Source organism: Pinus tabuliformis, chromosome 2_1 (genome assembly GCF_031772625.1).
Source record: "Pinus tabuliformis cultivar Carrire ecotype Pingquan chromosome 2_1, CPIR1, whole genome shotgun sequence".
NCBI classification, from domain to species: Eukaryota; Viridiplantae; Streptophyta; class Pinopsida; order Pinales; family Pinaceae; genus Pinus; species Pinus tabuliformis.
In genome coordinates, this window is record NC_142299.1 from 36,187,434 (window position 1) to 36,206,762 (window position 19,329).

The window sequence follows — 19,329 nt, forward strand, 5'->3', positions numbered from 1 at the left end:
TGATGGTGTAGGTGATGCCACATCATCCTACAAGTCTTGGGTCAACAACCAAGTGCATGGTACATTTGTGGGGCTGACTAGGCAAAGGTGTGTGAAAATTTCTAAATAGAAATCTAACTGTAGTGATTAATATTATTTCTTCTACTTATTAACTCAAAAATAAGTTATTTAGAGTGTTTCTACAACAAATATTGAAATAAATTCTACTACAACCTTCATAATTAAAATACTGCGAAAAGTGAATGCAAAGAAAAATACTAACACAATTATAACCATGATGACAATTACTTTTGGACAATTGTCCTAGAAAAACCCAATGTGGGAAAACGGTGGAGCAGAAAGAGTTTCTTTATTATTCTTTAGCAAAAATCTCATGTACAAGATACAACCAGCAGAATGGAAGAGGATTCTCTGTGAGAAATTTTACAGACACTTCTTCATGAGTCTCTGATCCGAGAGAGGACATGCTACCCCTTCCACATCTCACTGCGTAAGCCCCTGCGTGAGAATGTTCACACTATCTCTGCATTGTCCCTCCTCTATGTCACAACTTCTGCGTTGTCCTCTCTCTGCTCTACATCTTCTGCTCCTAAGCTTCAGACTGATGTTGATACCCTCTCTTTCCTTCTCACCTGCAACTCTCCCTCTAATTCAATTTTCTCTTGCCGAACTTCGACCAATTAGAAAATTGATCTTACTCGGGTAACTAAGTATCTGCCTCTACTGTAATTTCCAAATGCCCCTCTATGCCCTTCTTATAATCTTCCAGTTGAGAACCAACGGCCCAGATTAGATTCTAATCAATGGATCTATCATTTGGACTATATCTTCGTCTTCTTCTAGAAGTTACACCCACAGTTTAGATTAATACCCATTAATTATTTTAATTTCTCAAGTTTAGATTTAGGGTCCCATTAAAAATAATTAATTATTTTAATAAAATTGTCTCTGGGTGGAATTTCCCAAAATGATTTATGGGTATTGTGGAATACATATGTCTAAGCCTCCCTGCAAAATTTGATACTTAAACCACATCCGATGCTACTAGAAATCAACACTTCCTCTTAGCGATGAATGTGCTCTAGCAATGCGACCTGCGGAAGCATCACTGTGTTCTGTAACATCTCCCTCTGCACTGCTGATATCTGACATCTCTAGCCACCAATACTGCTCAAATGCGGCATCTGTACTGCTGCTGACCCTGCCACTGCCAACACTGCATTTGTACTACAACTCTCTCTCATTCCTTGCTATTGTAACTAAGAAATTACTTGTTTCTGCTACTAAAACGGATTCTCTACCATACCCATCTGCTCTCTAAACTGAATCAACTTAGCTCTTCCTAAAGCCTTTGTGAGTATGCTTGCTACCTAATCTCATGTGGGGACATACTATAGTTGTACTACCCACGTTGAACACGGTCTCAGATAAAGTGACATATGATATCAATGTGTTTTGACTGATCATGAAATACTGGATTCTCAGAGAGTTTGATACAACTTTGATTATCGCAGTAAATCCTGGTCGCTTCCATCCTTTTTCTGAACAAACTTAGAAGCAGTTTTCTAAGCCATATAGCTTCGCACGTAGTTGTGCTAGCTACCATATATTCAACTTCTTGACTTCTGCTTCTTGCTGCACCAAGAGATAATTCCTGATCCAACACTGAAGCAGTACCCAGAGGTACTTTTCCGGTCTACTGAACTATCTGTCCAATCTGCATCTGTGAATCCATTCAATCTGATGCCATCCCCTAGGGAGTATTTCAACCCATATCCCATTGTTCCACACAGATACCTCAGAATGTGCCTAGCTGCTACCCAATGCACCCTTTTCAATTCCACCATGAACAGACTAAGGGTGTTGACAACGAAGCAAATGTCTGGCCTAGTGTTGACCATATACATGAGCAACCTAATGAGTTGTCTGTACAAGGGGGGTCCACCTCCTTGCCTCCTGATGCATCTATTTTCTTCTAGTTGGTGATCATGGGAGTAGCCATGGGTCGACAATCTTGCATTCTGAATCTCTTCAAAAATTTTGTAGCATATCTTCCTTGCCCAAGGAAGATCTCCCCATTCTTTTCCCAGACTTCCAACCCTAGAAAATAATGCATCAACCCCATATCCTTCATGTCGAATTCTGCTTCAAGATTCTTCTTGCAGTCACGTATGAGCCTAGATGACCCTGTTAAAAACAAGTCATCCAGATATAATACCAAAATAAGTGGCTCATTCTCTACCATTAAATAGTAGAAATTGGGATCAGCGTCACTCTTGACGAATCCAAACTGCTACAAGTAACTAACTATCAATCCGACCATACCATGCTCTGGGTGCCTACTTAAGCCCATACACGGTTTTCTTTAATCTGCATACATGAGTTCTCTTTTCATGAGTTTCAAAGCCTTCAGGTTGTTCTATATACACCTCTTCTTCTATCACCCTGTTCAAGAATGTTGTCTTGACATCCATCTAGTGAATCTCCCATCCCATTTGAGCTGCTAGGGATATAACGGATCTGATAGAGGTATATCGAGCTACTGGAGTGAAGGTTTCTTCATAGTTTATTCTTTCTTTCTGTGCATACCCCTTTGCCACAAACTTTGCCTTGTACTTCTCTATATTGCCATCTGCAACATTCTTGATCTTGTAGATCCACCTTGATCCTACAACTAATCTATCCTCTGGTCTAGATACTACTTCCCAAACATCATTCGTCATGATAGAACTATACTCTTCTACCATGGCATCCACCCAAACTCGGTGTTGAACAGCTTCCTGAAAGCTAGAGGGTTCTTCAACCAATGCTACCAAGGCATGGTATCTATCAGGCTGTCTACGCTGCCTATTCTCGGTTCTAGGAGCTCCAACAAACTCTTTTGCACCCCTCAGCTTCTTCAGTACTTCCTTGTTGGTTCTACCACTGGTGGTGGGAGGCTCAATCACCTCCTCCTCATGGTCCTGTCGTTCCATCTGCTGAGAACTATCTGGATTTCCTTCTTCTAAGGAAATACTGGTACTGGTCATTGTACTTGATCCAAGTGTCTATCCTCCTGCCTGTCCTCATTGTTGCCCCTGTTGCTGCTAGACTAATGAAACATATTAATATTAGCAAAACAAAAGTAGTGGTTTTCTCTTAAAAAGAAAACATAACCAGCGTAAGTTCTACTTTGAAGGCAACATTCTAGAAGAAGTTGCGGATTACAAATACCTCGGAATTGACTTCAACAAATATTTTATTGAAGCCAATATTTCTTGGAGAGCCAAAATTCTTATTGCTCAGAGAAGACTAATTCTCATCAACTCCATTGTGAAACAAGGCGCTGGAAAAGGCCGAAAGAAGAGTGGGAGGAAAGAGTGTATTTTTTGTTCTTCCAAAAAAATGGAAACAAAAAAGCATTTCATTTTAGAATGCGAGGCCTTCAAAGACAACAAAGAAAGTTATGTAGCTATTGTTTTAGCTAGCTCTTGGGATAATCTAATTAGCGAGGGGTTTGTCGAGAAGCTGGCAGCGTTTATTGTGAGGCTCCAAAGGGAAAGGGTTGAACACATCAACCAGATGATGAAGCAATCTGTCCCATAAGATATATTTAGCCTCGTGGACGTTGAAATAATTTTCTTCTTTCTTTATCCCGTTTAGAAGTAGAAATCACCTAATAGGATTATTGGTTAATCCCATTTGGAGTTTAGGAGACATTGGCACATCCCGAAGCCCATTATGGAAGGGCAGGCCATTATGAAGTCACCACCTGTGGTCCATTATTGGTAAGCTCATTTACTCGATTTCTCTAATGACTTGTTGTGCTGGAAGGATAAGGGACGCATTGGATCTTATGCAAGATTGTAGATGGTCTCCATTTTGAGTTTAGTCTACCTATACGAGGTCCTAATCCTCAAGAGGGCTACATTGGCACATGTAGGGTGTGCGTTGAAAGCCATGGGTCTCCACAACAACAGACAACACTCCAAGGATCCCCACAACCATTCAGAGATTGCTCGTTGTTCACTTATTGGACATGGAAGATACACCTAATCCATCATGCCTAACTGACCCCAGATTTGGACCATACACTTGGCAGATGATCCAGGATTTCCACAATGATGTAGCATCACCTATATCATCATCCTAGCCCTTGCAGGTGATCTATAGGCATCTTCGATTTGTTTGGAGACCCATGAGAACACTTGTGTGCCCCCACATGTCATTTGGAGAACCACATGTTATTACAAAGGGCCAACCCCTTATCCATTGCTTTTGAGAGTCCTACTCATCATTGTGGCACCCATGGACCTCATTAGGCCTCTTAGAGGGCCCTACGACATGCATAGATTATTATTTGACCTCTTGAGAGGGTTACTTTTTCATTTATGAGCTAGTTTGGTGGGTTTGTCACCAAAAGTTGAATTATTAAAACATTATTTTATTTTTAGGGCTTATGTAGGCCAAGGAGGCTAATTCGAACTCCTAAGTGGTGTATAAATACAAGAGAGATGAGCTCATTTGCTCATCATCACTTTGGTTTGGATCTTTTATCTCTCTTGAGATTTTCACACTTTTTCTAGAGGATGAATTGGAGCTTTATGGATGAGTTTTGATGTGTGGATTTTGGTTTATCTTCTCTTGGAGCTTCTCTCTTGTCAATTGTGAATGGTTGGATATACTCTGTTACATGTAAGTACATGCTTTTTAATGTTATTCATGTTTAAATTTGTTATATACGTTGGACTGGGATTTTCACTATTCTAGGGCTAACTGTTGCATGCATTTACTGCTTAAAATTGTGGAATTTGCATCTATTATAGCATCTCTCAATGTATGGGCCATGTCATATGAGCGAAATCTCCTAGGGGTAATTCTATTAATGAATTTTCCCTTGATAAGCCATTCCTTTTGCACATCAAAGGATAAAAGCTGCAAGGTTGCTTCTTCTTGACCTAGAAAGGCTAGCAAAGTGATCTTGAGGCCTCCTTGACTGGGAACCAAGAAATCCTACTCATATTCATCATAGATTCCTGTTGAAATTTCTAAGTATTACCCGTTAGAAATTTTATCTGTATTCTCTGGTTTTTTTCACCTACTTGTTTAATTACTAGCAAGTTATTTAAACATATAAACACTGAAATAAACAAAATGCAGTCTCAACCATCTACAGATCAACAGTTGAAAGAAATAGACAAACACAAAAGGGACACCGTTATTTTTGGACAATTGTCCGAGGAAAAACCCAACTTGGGAAAACCAGTGCAGCAGTTCTAAGGGTTTTTATTATTAATAAGCTTTTCTGAGTACATTGGGTGCCAAACTGGCTCACCCGACAGAGATAAAAAATTTGGCAATAATACCCCTCTTCCGAAGCAGATATTCTAAAAGTTTGCCCCACGAAATCCTCTCGAACACAATCTGTAGCACTACGTCAACTAACTTGGCCTCTGCGTCAACCCTCTGAGGCCTTGCAAAGCCTCTCTGGCTCTCTGCATCACACCTGCAGCCTCTGCGTGGATGACACAAGCTCTTCTGGCCTCTGCACAGTCACTGCTGGCCTCTGAGTGGTTCCCTTTGGCACTGTGTCTACCTCTCTGCCTCTGTGCTGGTCTTCCGCAACTATCTCTGCCTCATACTCACTACCCCTCACTGCAACTTTGATCACAGATTTTATTTCTCTAGTAAACCCTGCTCTAGAAAATCGAATGATTGATCACTCTAGTGTGTTCTCCAAGTGACCCTCAAGCCTCCTCTTATACTCTTCTCATTAACAATTCAAAGGTCGAGATTAAGTCCCTAATTGACAGCTAAGATTAGATTTGGCTTGATCCATGACTTTTGGACCATTCTAACTCAGTTTTATATTAATTAACATTAATATTTTATTTTCCCTAAGTTTAGACTTAGGGACTTCATTAAAAATATTAATTATTTTATTATCTCCCAAACTAGTTAGATTCTGCCAAAACCATTTCTGGGTATTGGAGATCTCATGTGCTTTAGCCTCTCCACCAATTTTCGTTGCTAGAGCACATCCGATGCTACCCCAAATCAACACCCCCTCTTAGCAAGGACTAAGCTCGGGTAATACTCTGCCACTGAGCATCACCCTGATTATACGACACCAGTACCTATATTGATGCTAGGCCTCCTCGCCCAACATCCTTTGCACTGTTGCATCCTATACTACTGCTCATGGCTCTGTCGCTACCACTGCTATATCTATACAGCAGCTCCCTCTGCATCTGTGTTGTTGTTGGTCCTTTCTCTCAAAACTACATCTACACTGTAGTTCTCTCTCATCATGTTGCGTCATGCTACTACTACTGCTATTGCACTGCAACTCAATTATTGAGAAGTAACGAATACACCCAACTACTGACATCCTTGTCAGGCTAGAAACCCTCCTGATGCTTAAGCTCTCTTTGTCACTAAATCGTGCTCCTTTTGCTATCTCTGCACTACTGCAACTACTATGTGCCTCTCGCATCGCTGCAAACCTCTCTGTGCCATCCTACACTGTTGCAACCTTCTTTGTGCCTCTCGCACTGCTGCAACCTTCTCAGTGCCTCTCGCACTGTTGCAACCCTCTCTTCGCTACCAAGGACTACTTCACTATAGCACTCTTTGCCGCTCCATCTGCATCTGTTTCTACCGACATTCGCCATCCTGCTACTGTCTCTTCGGGGCTCCCGTCGCTGGATCTGATCCAATAGTTTGGGTACCTCAAGGATCCTGCCCCTCATTGTCTGTAGTCCTCCTGACTATAGCTCCATGTCTCCCCACCTCTTCTCCAGAGGTACATGAGCACTCATGGCACAATCGTCATCATTCTCTACCTCCTTTCCGCCTTCGCTGGCGCTACCTTGGACTCAGATGCCTCTCTCTTATTCTTCTTCCTCGGACACTGGTTCGCATAATGCCCCAGTTCCCCACAGTTCAACCACTTTATCTTGGAGAGGACCTTTTTCTTCCTCTTCTCCTACTTCCCCACAGATGCCAGAGCTGCATCCTCTTCCTCCTCTTTCTTGACCCGGGCTCTTTTGCTACTACTTCCCGTCTTGGTCAGCCATCTGATCTCTTCTTGACAAAGAGTTGCCCACAATTCTTCCCATCCTGGAAGGCTCGCTTTGCCCAAAATGCTTTGGACGAACATCTCCCACTCCTCGGAGACTGCATTCAGGGCGGTCCTCACCATTAACTCTTGCTCTGACATGGCCCCTATGAAAGTCAGATGGTCCCGGATCTCCTGCAACCTGCCAAGGAAGTGATATATCTTCTCCCCCTTCTGCATCTGGTACGACCGCAGTTGATTCTCCAGTAGCATCTTCCTCTGCATGGAAATGCCTTGATACAATGTCTTCAAGGTATCCCACATTTCCTTTGTCGTCTCCTTCTCGGCAATACGCTGGACCACATGATCCTTGACCCCATCAAGGATTATGCATTTCTCCTTGGCCATCGCATCTTCATACCTTTCATTGTCAGTTGGGTCGACTAGGATAGCCACGGTTCTCAAGGAGAAGGCCTTGATGCAATGTCTATCTAGAACGGATAGGATCCTGACCTTCCAAATAATGACTCCCTTTACCTTTGTTTTGTCTCGGCAGCAACAGCACCCGACCAACTTCACTCCTCGCAATCTGCCCACAGCTTCCTATACCCCAGCAACTGAAGAACTAAGCCTCTAGGCTCTGCCCAATCCCGAGAAGGTTGATTTTCTCCCTTGGCCAACTGCATCAACCCTCTTGGTCTCTGTGTGGCTCTTCGTGAGCCTCCTCTGCCTTTTTCTTCCTCTGCATTGGCCTCTCTCTGGCTCAAACTGATGACGCATGCCCTTTTCCGTCAACCCTTCTCTATTGCTTTCTGCCTAGGAACAACTTTTGTCACTCGGGACAATTGTTTCTACTGCAAATTCTCTGATTCAGTTGGCGCCTTCAGCTCTCCTGTGATCTGCAACCTCCCTCTAATACCACGTTGAAATTTCTAAGTATTACCCATTAGAAATTTTATCTGTTTTCTCTGGTTTATTTCGCCTACTTGTTCAATTAATAACAAGTTATTTAACCATATAAACATTGAAATAAACACAATACAGTCTCAGCCATCTACAGATCAACCGTTGAAAGAAATACACAAACACACAAGGGACACCGTTATTTTTGGACAATCGTCCCAGGAAAAACCCAACTTGGGAAAACTGGTGTAGCAATTATGAGGGATTTTATTATTAAGCATCTTTTCTAAATACATTGGGTACCAAACTGGCTCCCGTGACAGAGATAAAAAATATGGCAGTAATACCCCTCTTTGGACGCAGATGTTCTGAAAGTCTACCCCACGAAATCCTCTCTAGCACAATCTGAAGCACTGCATCAGCCCTCCTGGCCTCTGCGTCAACCCTCTGAGGCCTTGCGCAACCTCTCTGGCTCTCTGCGCCACTCCTGCAGCCTCTGCGTGGATGACACAGGCCCTTCTAGCCTCTGCGTAGTCACTGCTGGCCTCTATGTGGCTCCCTCTAGCTCTGCGTCTGCCTCTCTGCCTCTACGTTGGTCTTCCGGCACTATCTCTGCCTCATACTCACTGCCCCTCATTGCAACTCTGATCACTGATTCTATTTCTCTTAGTAAACCCCGCTCTAGAAAATGGAATGACTGATCACTCTGGTGTGTTCTCCAAGTGAACCTCAAGCCTCCTCTTATACTTTTCTTGTTGACAATTCAACAGCCAAGATTAAGTCCCTAATCGACAACTAAGATTAGATCTGGCTTGATCCAGGACTTTTGGACCATTCTAAGACAGTTTTATGTAATTCACATTAATAATTTATTTTCCCTAAGTTTAGACTTAGGGACTTCATTAAAAATATTAATTATTTTAAGATCTCCCAAACTGGTTAGATTCTACCAAAACCATTTTTGGGTATTGGAGATCTCATGTGCTTTAGCCTCTCCACCAATTTGCGTGGCTAGAACACATCCGATGCTACCCCAAATCAACAATTCCATTCTTCCAAAGATTAAGGCTCTGATCTACCAAGGGTGGTCACTAAAAATCATATTCTTTCACCTCCTTCCAATTCTAGCCAAGTTGGGGTACTTAGGGCATCAATTTCCCGACAAGCTAACCACCAAAAAAGTTGGATCTCCTACGGTTTCCTGTGCTGGCCTTTCCTCAAGTTTTCTTCTAGTTTTGAAACCATTCTGACAATGGAATTGGAAGAAAATCCAAGCCCTAGCTCTGGGATCAAAACTTGCCCTGCCATCCCCAAGGCTAGTACCCCATAGGTACAAAACCATATCTTCAAGTGAAAATTCTTTCTTTGATCCTTTCCCAACCTTTGTCTAGGGTGAAAATATTGTGAAAATTTCTAAATAGAAATCCTACTGCAGTGATTAATATTATTTCTTCTACTTATTATCTCATAAATAAGTTATTCACAATGTTCTTACAACAAATATCAAAATATATTCTACTACAACATTCACAATTAAACTATTGCAGAAAGTAAATGTAAGGAAAAAATACTGGCACAAATACAATCACAATCACATAGTTATTTTGGACAATTGTCCCTAGAAAAACCCAATGTGGGAAAACTAGTGCAACAGATGAGGGTTTCTTTATTATTCTTCAACAAATTCTCATGTACAAATTACAACCAGCAAAACAGAAGAGAAATTTTACAAACGCTTCCTGACAAATTTCTGATCCAAGTGAAGTACTCCTCTTCCCCAGAATCCTTTTGTGCCACTCTGCATCAAACTTCTCACACTGGCCCAAGGTTTAGCCTCCCACGCAAGCTCTACATCAATTTGCCACTGCCTTTGCACTGCCTCTTTCTGCGTTACCCTATTCCTGCTCTGCATCTTGCCGCCTTGCACTCTCAAAAAAAGTTGATGCCCTCTCTCTTCCTTTCTCACCTGCAACTCTCCCTCTGATTCGATTTTCTCTTGCTGAACTTCGACCAGTGAGAAAATCGATCTTACTTGGGTAACTGAGTATCTGCCTCTAGTATATTCTCCAAGTGCCCATTAAGCCTCCTCTTATAATCCTTTCGTTGATCAATCTACGGTCCAGATTAGATTCTAATCAATGGCTAGGATCATATTGACTTGATCTTTGCCTTCTTCTAGAAGTTTCACCCACAGTTTAGATTAATACCCATTAATTATTTTATTTCCTATGTTTAGACTTAGGGTCCCATTAAAAATAATTAATTATTTTAATAAAATTTTCCCCATGTAGAATTTCCCAAAACGATTTATGGGTATTGGAGAATGCATGTGTCTAAGCCTCCCTGCAAATTTTGAGACTTAGAGCACATTTGATGCTACCAAAAATCAACACTCCCTCTTAGCAAGGAATGTGCTTTAGCAAATCAACTTGCTGAAGCATCACTCTGTTCTGTAACATCTCCCTCTACGCTATTGATGTTTGTCATGTTGTCCACCACCCTTTGCGCAAATGCTGCATCTATACTGTTGCTGACCCTGCCACTGTAAACACTGCATCCGTACTGCAACTCCCTCTGAATTTATGCATTTGTTCTGCTGCTGGCACTGCCAGTGCCAACTGTCCCTGCACTACAAACTACTGCTGCTACTGAAACGAATTTTCCACCATATCCATCTGCTCTCTAAACTAAGTGAACTTAGCTCTTCCAAGAGCCTTTATGAGTATATTGGCTACCTGCTCTCCTGTGGGGACAAAGTGTAGCTGTACTGGCCCACGCTGAACACATTCTCTAATAAAGTGACCTCGGATATCGATGTGTTTCGACCGATCATGAAATACTGGATTCTCATAGAGTTTGATACAACTCTGATTATCACAGTAAACCTTGGTCGCCTCCATCCTTTTTTTGAACAAGCTCACAAGCAATTTTCTGGGCCATATAGCTTCGCGCGTAGATATGTTCGCTGCCATATATGTTGCTTCTACTGAGCTCAAAGCTACTGATTTTTTGCTTCTTGTTGCACCAATATATCATCCCTGACCCAATAATGAAGCAGCACCCCGAGTGACTTTTTCGGTCTACTGAACTACCTGCCCAATCTGCATCTGTGAACCCATTCAATCTGATGTCCTCCTCTCGGGAGTATTTCAAACCATATCTAACTATTTCGCGCACATACCCAATGTTGCAGGAAAAGTCCCCCCCCCCCCGATCTAATGCCCGAAGCACGTATCATACGGATGCGTCCAAGAAGCGCCTCCCGAAACGCGATTCCGAAATTCCGAAACGCATTTCAGATTGATAATGACGCTTCCTGGAAATTCCGGAAGCGTCCCTCCAAAACGTGTTTCGGAATCTCCGAAGCGCGTTTCGTACGATGCTTCGGAGGCTGAATCGTACGGTTCTATACCAGTGTTGCACACATCGCGATAAAATCGCGATTAAATCGTAAAATCGCGATTTTTTAATTTCGCCGATTCAAAGCGCGATTTTTATCGAAAAATCGCCCCCTTTTTTTTATAGCGATTTTTTCGATAAAATCGCGATTTTTTCACTTAAAATCGCGAGGGCGCGCGGCAGCGGGGTTTTATATGGAAAAAACGATTTTTTTTTAATTCATTCAGCAGTCCGCCGCGGAGGAGAAGGAGAAGAAGAGAGGGAGAGGGTTGCCGTCGGTTGTGGGAGCGAATCGAAGCGATTTTAGGAGGAATCCAAGCCAAGATCGCCAATTTGTCCATAAACCAGGTATGTAGATTAATTTTTTTTGTTTTGGTTCTATAAAAACTTTGTTTTTCATTGTTTTTAAAGAATTTTTGGAAATTTTTCATTGATTTGGGATGGGTTATTTGTTATGACTATGAGAACCAATTTTTGATTTTTATTTTCTCATTTTCTTTAAACATTGTTTATTTTTTTTTATTTTTCATTGTTTTTTGGCATTTGGTTGGGTAACTTGGGTTTAGAAATTGGGATTTTGGAAATAATTAGCTTGTAATTTTGCAAATGCTAAATTGTAATTTGTATTTACTATTATCATTTATGTAATCCTAAATTCCTATTTCCTAATCCTTATTTTTCCATAGGTTTGCAAATTCAAAATTCAAAAACAAACATGCCAAGGAAATTGGATCCTTTCTGGGAATATGGTGACCCTAAAACTCCGAATGATAGACAAAACTTGTATTGCAAGTTGTGTGGAAAGGAAATATTCGGGGGGGTGTACAGGTTGAAGTTCCACCTTGCACAAATCCCTGGATGTGATGTGGGGCCCTGTCTAAAGACAAATGCTGAAATTATCCAAAAAGCCATGAGAGCATTGGGAGAATTAGAGCACACTAGAGACGCCAAAGAAGAACTCAAAAGGCAACTAAAAAGGTCAGTTGAAGGAAGTGGGCCAAGTGGCACAGGTTCTACTGCAGCGTCAGTCAATCCGGTAGCTGCATCATCATATTTTGTTCCTCGAACCACACCTGGTTCACAACCAACTATTGGTTCAATGCTAAAAAGAACTGAAAAAGAAAAAGCTGACAAGTTGATGACAAAATTTCTCCTCTGGAGTGATATTCCTTTCAGCATTATAAGGAATAATCCATTTTTCCAACCTACTCTTGATGCTATTGCCAGTGTTGGCCCGGGGTACAAACTCCCTTCTCTTCATGATTTCAGAGGCCGGCTTCTTCAAGATGAAAAGCGTGACTGCACCCAAAGATTGGAGGATTTTAGGGCATCATGGGCACAAACAGGATGCACTGTTATGTCAGATGGTTGGACTGACCAAAAGGGGAGAACCCTTATAAACTTCTTGGTTAGTTGTCCCTTGGGGACTATGTTTATCAAATCTGTTGATGCAACTCATCAAATCAAAGATGCAAAAACTTTATGTGATTTGCTGGATGTGTTTATTTTGGAGGTGGGTGCAGAAAATGTTGTCCAAGTCATAACGGACAATGCTGCAAATTATGTTGCTGCTGGTAGAATGCTTATGGACAGGCATCCTACTTTATTTTGGACACCTTGTGCTGCCCATTGTATTGATTTGATGTTAGAGGACATTGGGAAAATTCCCTTTGTCAAAGAGGTTGTTGACTCATCAAAAAGCATCACAAAATTTATTTACAATCACACATCTGTGCTTAGCTTGATGAGAAAATGCACCAACAACAAAGAGTTGGTGCGCCCCGCCATTACACGGTTTGCGACGAGTTTCATATCTCTTCAATCCCTCTTGAATTCTATGTGGGATTTGAAGAGAATGTTTCTTTCAGAGGAGTGGCGTGCTTCGTCAATGAGCCGCAAACCAGAAGGAGAGGCCGTCTGCAGACTAGTTTCATACCAGGAGGACTTCTGGGCGGGAGTGCAGGAGGTGTGCGCTGTTACAGAACCTTTGGTAAAGGTTCTTCGGTTGGTTGATGGTGAGAAGCCCGCAATGGGCTATTTGTATGAAGCCATGGATAGGGCCAAAGAAGCCATTCGGTCCTACTATGATGACAAGGGAGATGATGGGTTCCAGAGACAACTCCTTCTATGGAACGTCATTGATGAGCGATGGAACAACACACTCCATCGTCCCATTCATGCTGCTGGCCTTTTCCTGAACCCTGCATTTTCTTATGCATGTGGGTTTAATTTTGATGTTGAGGTCGTGGAAGGATTATTAACCTGTGTCCAGAAGATGGTGAGAACTTCAGAAGAACGTATGGAGGTCTCTAGACAAATTGAGCAATATAAGTTGTCAGCTGGCACATTTGGCTTTGAGATGGCTGTCATTGATAGGACGGTTAAAATGCCAGGTATTTTTTAGTTTGTAGTATGTACTTTGTAACTTTGTTTCAAATTTGATTGTTTCTTCAAATTCCATTTTTTTCTTATGTTTATTTAAAATTTTCTTTGTAATTTTGTTGTAGACGCATGGTGGAAGATGTATGGTGGCAGAGTACCCCTTTTGCAAAATCTTGCCGTGCGGATCCTCAGCCAAACATGCAGCTCCTCGGGATGTGAGCGCAATTGGAGTGTATTTGAAAAAATACACAACAAGAAGCGCAATAGGTTAACACTTAAACATTTAAAATATTGCAAATTTCCAAATAAATTTTTGAATTCATTAAAGTTTTAAACAATATTTTTTTTATAATATTAATTATTAATTTATTATTTCATGAACTTTGTACAGGTTGGAGTCCCATAGACTTAATGACATGGTCTATGTCTACTACAATCTTCGATTGTGGGTGAAACAACTAGAGAAGACACCTGATACGGAAGCCATCTCATTGGATGGGATTGACACCACTGCTGAATGGAGGGTTGAGACCGAGAGGCCTCTCATGGATCCCACTGAGGATTGGTTAGTGCAGGATGAGGGGGAGGAGGAGGAGGGGGAGGAGGAGGAGGAGGAGGAGCAGGAGCAGGAGCAGGAGGAGGAGGAGTTGGAGGAGCAGGAGGAGGAGGTGACACCGCCTACCCGGGCTACCCGGGCTACCACTACCACCAGTAGAGGACGTGGTCTCCGTCCACCTCAGCCTCCTGTAGCTGCTACTACTAGTTCTTCAGCTTCTAGAGCACGTCAGACTCCACTGCCATTTCCACCACCACAGGCACCAGCTTCTACATCTAGAGGGAAAGAGAAAGTTGTGCCATTTTCTCGCAAGAGGGGCAGAGGAAATCAATAGGATTAGACTTTCATTTTATTGTATATGACATTATGACATGATGAGATACATTATCATATTTTTTGTTGATATTTTGAGGCTGAGTTGGACTTGGGACTCAGGACTTACTATTCAGGACATGATTCAATGTTATGTGTGATTTTAGCGCTAGAAATGATATTAAACATCTTATATATTAGTTTTTTTATCATATTTATGTGTCAATGTATTTATTTTATGTTGTAGATGGTTTAGATATTAAAAAAATTGAAAAAAATTGAAAAAAAATGAATATTTTTGTGCCAAACGATTTTTTCCCGCTTTTTTCCGATTTTTTCCCGATTTTAACGATTTTTTCCGCTTTTTTCCCGGCGCCGATTAAATCCCGATCGCGATGTGTGCAACACTGTTCTGTACACGCTTCGGAAAAGTGTGCCGCGCTACTAAAAAATCAATTTTTTTCTTTTTTGGTGAGTTTGCATATTGAGGTTGGGTTCACCTTGGGTTAGGGTGAGGTTAGGGTGAGGAATGAAGGAAATAAAGCCACCATTCATCCCTCATTTACTCACTTTGAGTTTATGAGAGTTGGAGAAGAGAAGAGAGGCGAGGAGAAGAGAAGAGAAGAGAGAAGAAGAGAGGAGAGCCTGGAGGAGTGAAGGAGGAGGAGCTAGGAGAAGGAGGAGGAGCTTCGAGCAAGAGCTTGGAGGACTTCATCTCCAAGAGCTAAAGAGGTAAGTGCAAACCCCAAACTCCCTTATTTTTTTGACATTTTTTTTGTATTTTTCTCCTCCCTCTCCTACTCTTTCCCATTGTTTCTACCTGCTTGTTTACTTGCAGGTTGTCCACCACCTATATCCATATTCCAAGATGGTGTTCTTTTGGCTTCTATGTATCATATTCATTCCACTTTTGGTTTTAATGATGGCAAGGGGGAGTAGGAATAGGAGGGAAGAAGCACAAGAGAACAGTGGTCTCAATATCAGTGACCCAATGTATGATGAGGAGGAAGGGTTTGAAGAGGAAGGGGATGATGTTGAACCTGAAGGGGAAACTGAAACACTTGAGGGGAACGTTGCATTAACACCCTTGTGGAACTATGTGACCAAACTTGAAGGGGGGAAGGGTGGTGGAAGCTACAAATTTTTGTGCCCTCATGGTTGTCATGGAGGAAAACCATTTAGTGGTTCATATACCCGTGTGAAGAAGCATCTTTGTCGGGTGCTGGACAGTGATGATAAAAAGGGTCCTGTGGGGATACAAATTTGCCCAAACATTTCATCTGAACAAAGAAGAAAATACATCCAAATAGAGGAGGTTGCACAACAAAAAAACAAGAAACAAAAAACTCATTCTGAATCAAGTGCAACCTCTAGATTTGGTAGCTCATCTCCTCATGGTACTTCTGGAAGCTCTGGAGGTAGAAGAACAATGGGGGATTTCCTTCATGTTGCTAGGAGGGATGATGTGGATGGAAAGATAGTATGTTTTCTTTGTGCTTGCGGTGTACCATTCAATGTGCTTCGCTCTCCTTATTGGCATGAAATGGTAAAGGCCATCAATGAAGCCCCAAAAGGATACAAGGCCCCCAACTATGAGAAAGCTAGAACAGTGTTATTAGAAAGAGAAAAAGCTAAGGTTTAAAGAGCTTTGACACATTTTTCAAATGAGTGGGTAGATTCTGGGGTATCCATTATATCAGATGGGTGGACAAATATTAGAAACCAACATTTGATAAATGTTCTTGGTGTTTCTGCTAGTGGTGCAGTATTTATTACATGTCATGACTCCTCCATCAGTGCATTTGCACAAAACATTGCAGATCCGCTATTGCAATCAATCAAAGATGTTGGTGCGAATAATCTGGTTCAAGTGATCACTGATAATGCAGCAAATTGTAAGGCAGCAGGAAAAATTACTGAGCATGCTCATCCACACATCTTTTGGTCTGGGTGCCTAGTTCAGACATTGAACCTTTTGATGCATCATATTGTGAAGCATAAAGAATGTGGATGGATTACTGAGCTTTATAGGAGAGGGAAGCAACTCATTAAATTCATCACAGGGCATACAAGGGTAAACTACTTCTATGGAACTTACTCCAACTTGCAGTTGCTTAAACTTGCAAAGACAAGATTTGCCAGTTATTACCTCACCTTTAGGCAGTGAGTGAAGGTGAGACAAGCTTTAACTAATTTGGTGTGTGCTGAAACATGGGATGAAATTAACACTGACAGAGATGGTGCTAATGCAGCCAAGGACACTATTCTTGACATGTACTTTTGGTCACAAGTTAAATATGTTTTGCAATTCACCAAACCAATTTATTACATGATCAAGTTTGGAGATTCAGATCGACCAATAATTGGGGAGGTGTATGAGCAAATGGATAGCATGTTGAGGCAGATTAAAGACATTGTTGAGCCTAGAGATATCACCTTGTACAATTATATTCGTGCATAGGTGGAAAACCAATGGGAAATGCTAAATGTTCCATTGCATGCATTAGCATATGTTTTGACACCTAAATACTATCATCCATCATGGCTTTCAACACCAGCACCTGGGGGGAAGCAGGAGAAAACCACACCAAGATCAAGAGGTTCACAAAAAATATATGGCTACATTGAGTAAATTAATCCCTGATGAGGAGGAGGCTGCCATGGTACGGAGAAAGTTGAGCAACTATAAGCTTAACACTGGTCCATTTGGGAGCATGCATGCAATTAGAGATCGAGAGACTTTTTCTTCTCTTGAGTGGTGGAACATGCATGGAGGGGCTACTCCACTTCTACAGACTTTGGCATTGCGAGTGCTATCACAGGTGGTAAACACTTCTTCTACAGAGAGGTGTTGGAGCTCTTATTCTTTCATCCACAATGTTAAAAGGAACAGGTTGAATTTAGACCGGGTAGAGAGCTTGGTTTATGTTCATTACAACTTGCAATTGTTGTCCCATTACTGTGTAGATGCAAAGACTAATAAAGACCTGTTGATTTGGGACAAGAATCCACAGGAGCCCAATTTGGAGGATGGAGTGTTGCGATTAGGGCAATTAGAGGATGCTCTTATCCAGGTATGTCCATTGTGGTATGAATTTTCCTTATAAAGCATTTCTCTAATTCATGTTTTTAATTTTTTTGTTAATTAGTGTTTTTTCTTTGCATGAATTTTTTGAGCGATTCCAGGATGATGATGATCATGTTGATATGCCACCCCCACCCCCATCTAGTCCCTTGGTTCCTAGGTTCCATGTTTCAACACCAACAGCAGGGGGTTCGTCTTCACTAGTTTCAGTGCCACTGCCACAACTTCCACAAGCAGCATCTTCTTCATTGCCACTATGTGGAGGCCCACTGCCACATTCTCTTCGTGGTGGAAGGAGGAGAGATTAGTAGATATATTCACAATTTACTACTTGTCATAGATTAATCATTAGACTTGTAGGCTTGTGAATTTGAACCTTTTTTGTCTTGGCGGTGACCAAGTGACATATTTTGTAAACATTATCATTTGAATTTTGGACATGACAAATGTTGACAGTTGCTCACTTGCTAGATAAATCATATATGCTCTATGTTTTATGTTTTATAATATGCTTAAATGTTTTATGTTTTATAATATGCTTAAATGTTTTATGTTTTATAATATGATTTAAAATTTGATGTATGTTTGTAATTGCTAGAATATAGATGGTTGACGTACATACTAGTACCTACAATGGAATCATGGATGCCATATCTATCTTGATTTATGCAAAAATATGCATGTTTTCATGTCTTCTACAACTAATTTGGTATTTGGGATGTTTGTTTTGAGTATAAATGCAAAAATATAAATATAAATATATATATATATATATATAGCAGACGCTTCCGCAGACGCTTTGCTTCCTAGATTTTTGGAAAATGACGCTTTCGCGTCCCCGCTTCCAAAAAACGTCCCTGTTTTGTCCCCGCTTCGTGCAACATTGCACATACCTAAGAATGTGCCTAGCTACTACCCAATGCACCCTTTTTGGTTCTACCATGAACTGACTAAGAGTGTTTACAGCAAAGAAAAGGTTTGGCCTAGTGTTGCCCAGATACATGAGCGACCCAATGAGCTGCCTGTACAAGGTGGGGTCTACTTCCTTGTCTCCTGATGCATCTATTTTTTCCAGTTGGTGATCATGGGAGTACCATGGGTCGACAACCCTGCATTCTAAATCTCTTCAGAATTTATGTAGCATATCTTCCTTGTCCAAGGAAGATCTCCCCATTCTTCTGCCAAACTTCCAACCCTAGAAAATAATGCATCAACCCCATGTCCTTCATGTTGAATTCAGCTTCAAGATTCTTCTACCAATCCTATATGAGCCTAGATGACCCAATTAGGAACAAGTCATCGACATATAATACTAGAATAAGTGGTTCATTCTCTACCATCAAATAGTAGATATTGGGATTAACATCACTCTTGACAAATCCCAACTGCTGCAAGTAACTATCAATCCGACCATACCATGCTCTGGGTGCCTGCTTGAGCCCATACAGGGCTTTCTTTAATATGCAAACATGAGTTCTCTTCTCATGAGTTTCGAAGCCTTCAGGCAGTTCTATATACACCTCCTCTTCTATTACCCCATTCAAGAATGTTGTCTTGACATCCATCTGGTGAATCTCCCATCCCATTTGAGTTGCTAGGGGTATAACGGATCTCATAGAGGTGTATTGAACAACTGGGGCGAAGGTCTCTTCA

At 41.4% G+C, this 19,329-nt stretch overlaps 2 protein-coding genes across 2 annotated transcripts in view; one reads left to right on the forward strand and one right to left on the reverse strand.

The window, feature by feature from the left end:
* The window catches only part of ATGRIP (Golgi-localized GRIP domain-containing protein), a 456,132-nt gene that overhangs the window by 40,049 nt on the left and 396,754 nt on the right, over positions 1-19,329 (reverse strand). The window lies entirely within an intron of this gene.
* LOC149198655 (uncharacterized) lies at positions 13,837-14,920 on the forward strand. The gene is made up of 2 exons (XM_089399298.1): positions 13,837-13,990; positions 14,115-14,920. The coding sequence occupies exons 1-2, from the start codon at positions 13,863-13,865 to the stop codon at positions 14,611-14,613; spliced, it is 627 nt and encodes a 208-aa protein (XP_089255424.1). The 5' UTR covers positions 13,837-13,862; the 3' UTR covers positions 14,614-14,920.

What these genes read in the sequence shown, in the direction of transcription:
- LOC149198655 (XM_089399298.1), top strand. Translation starts at nt 13,863, where the DNA reads ATGTATGGTGGCAGAGTACCCCTTTTGCAAAATCTTGCCGTGCGGATC. An exon ending in CACAACAAGAAGCGCAATAG is followed by an intron (nt 13,991 to 14,114) that starts GTTAACACTTAA and finishes AACTTTGTACAG; the next exon opens with GTTGGAGTCCCATAGACTTA.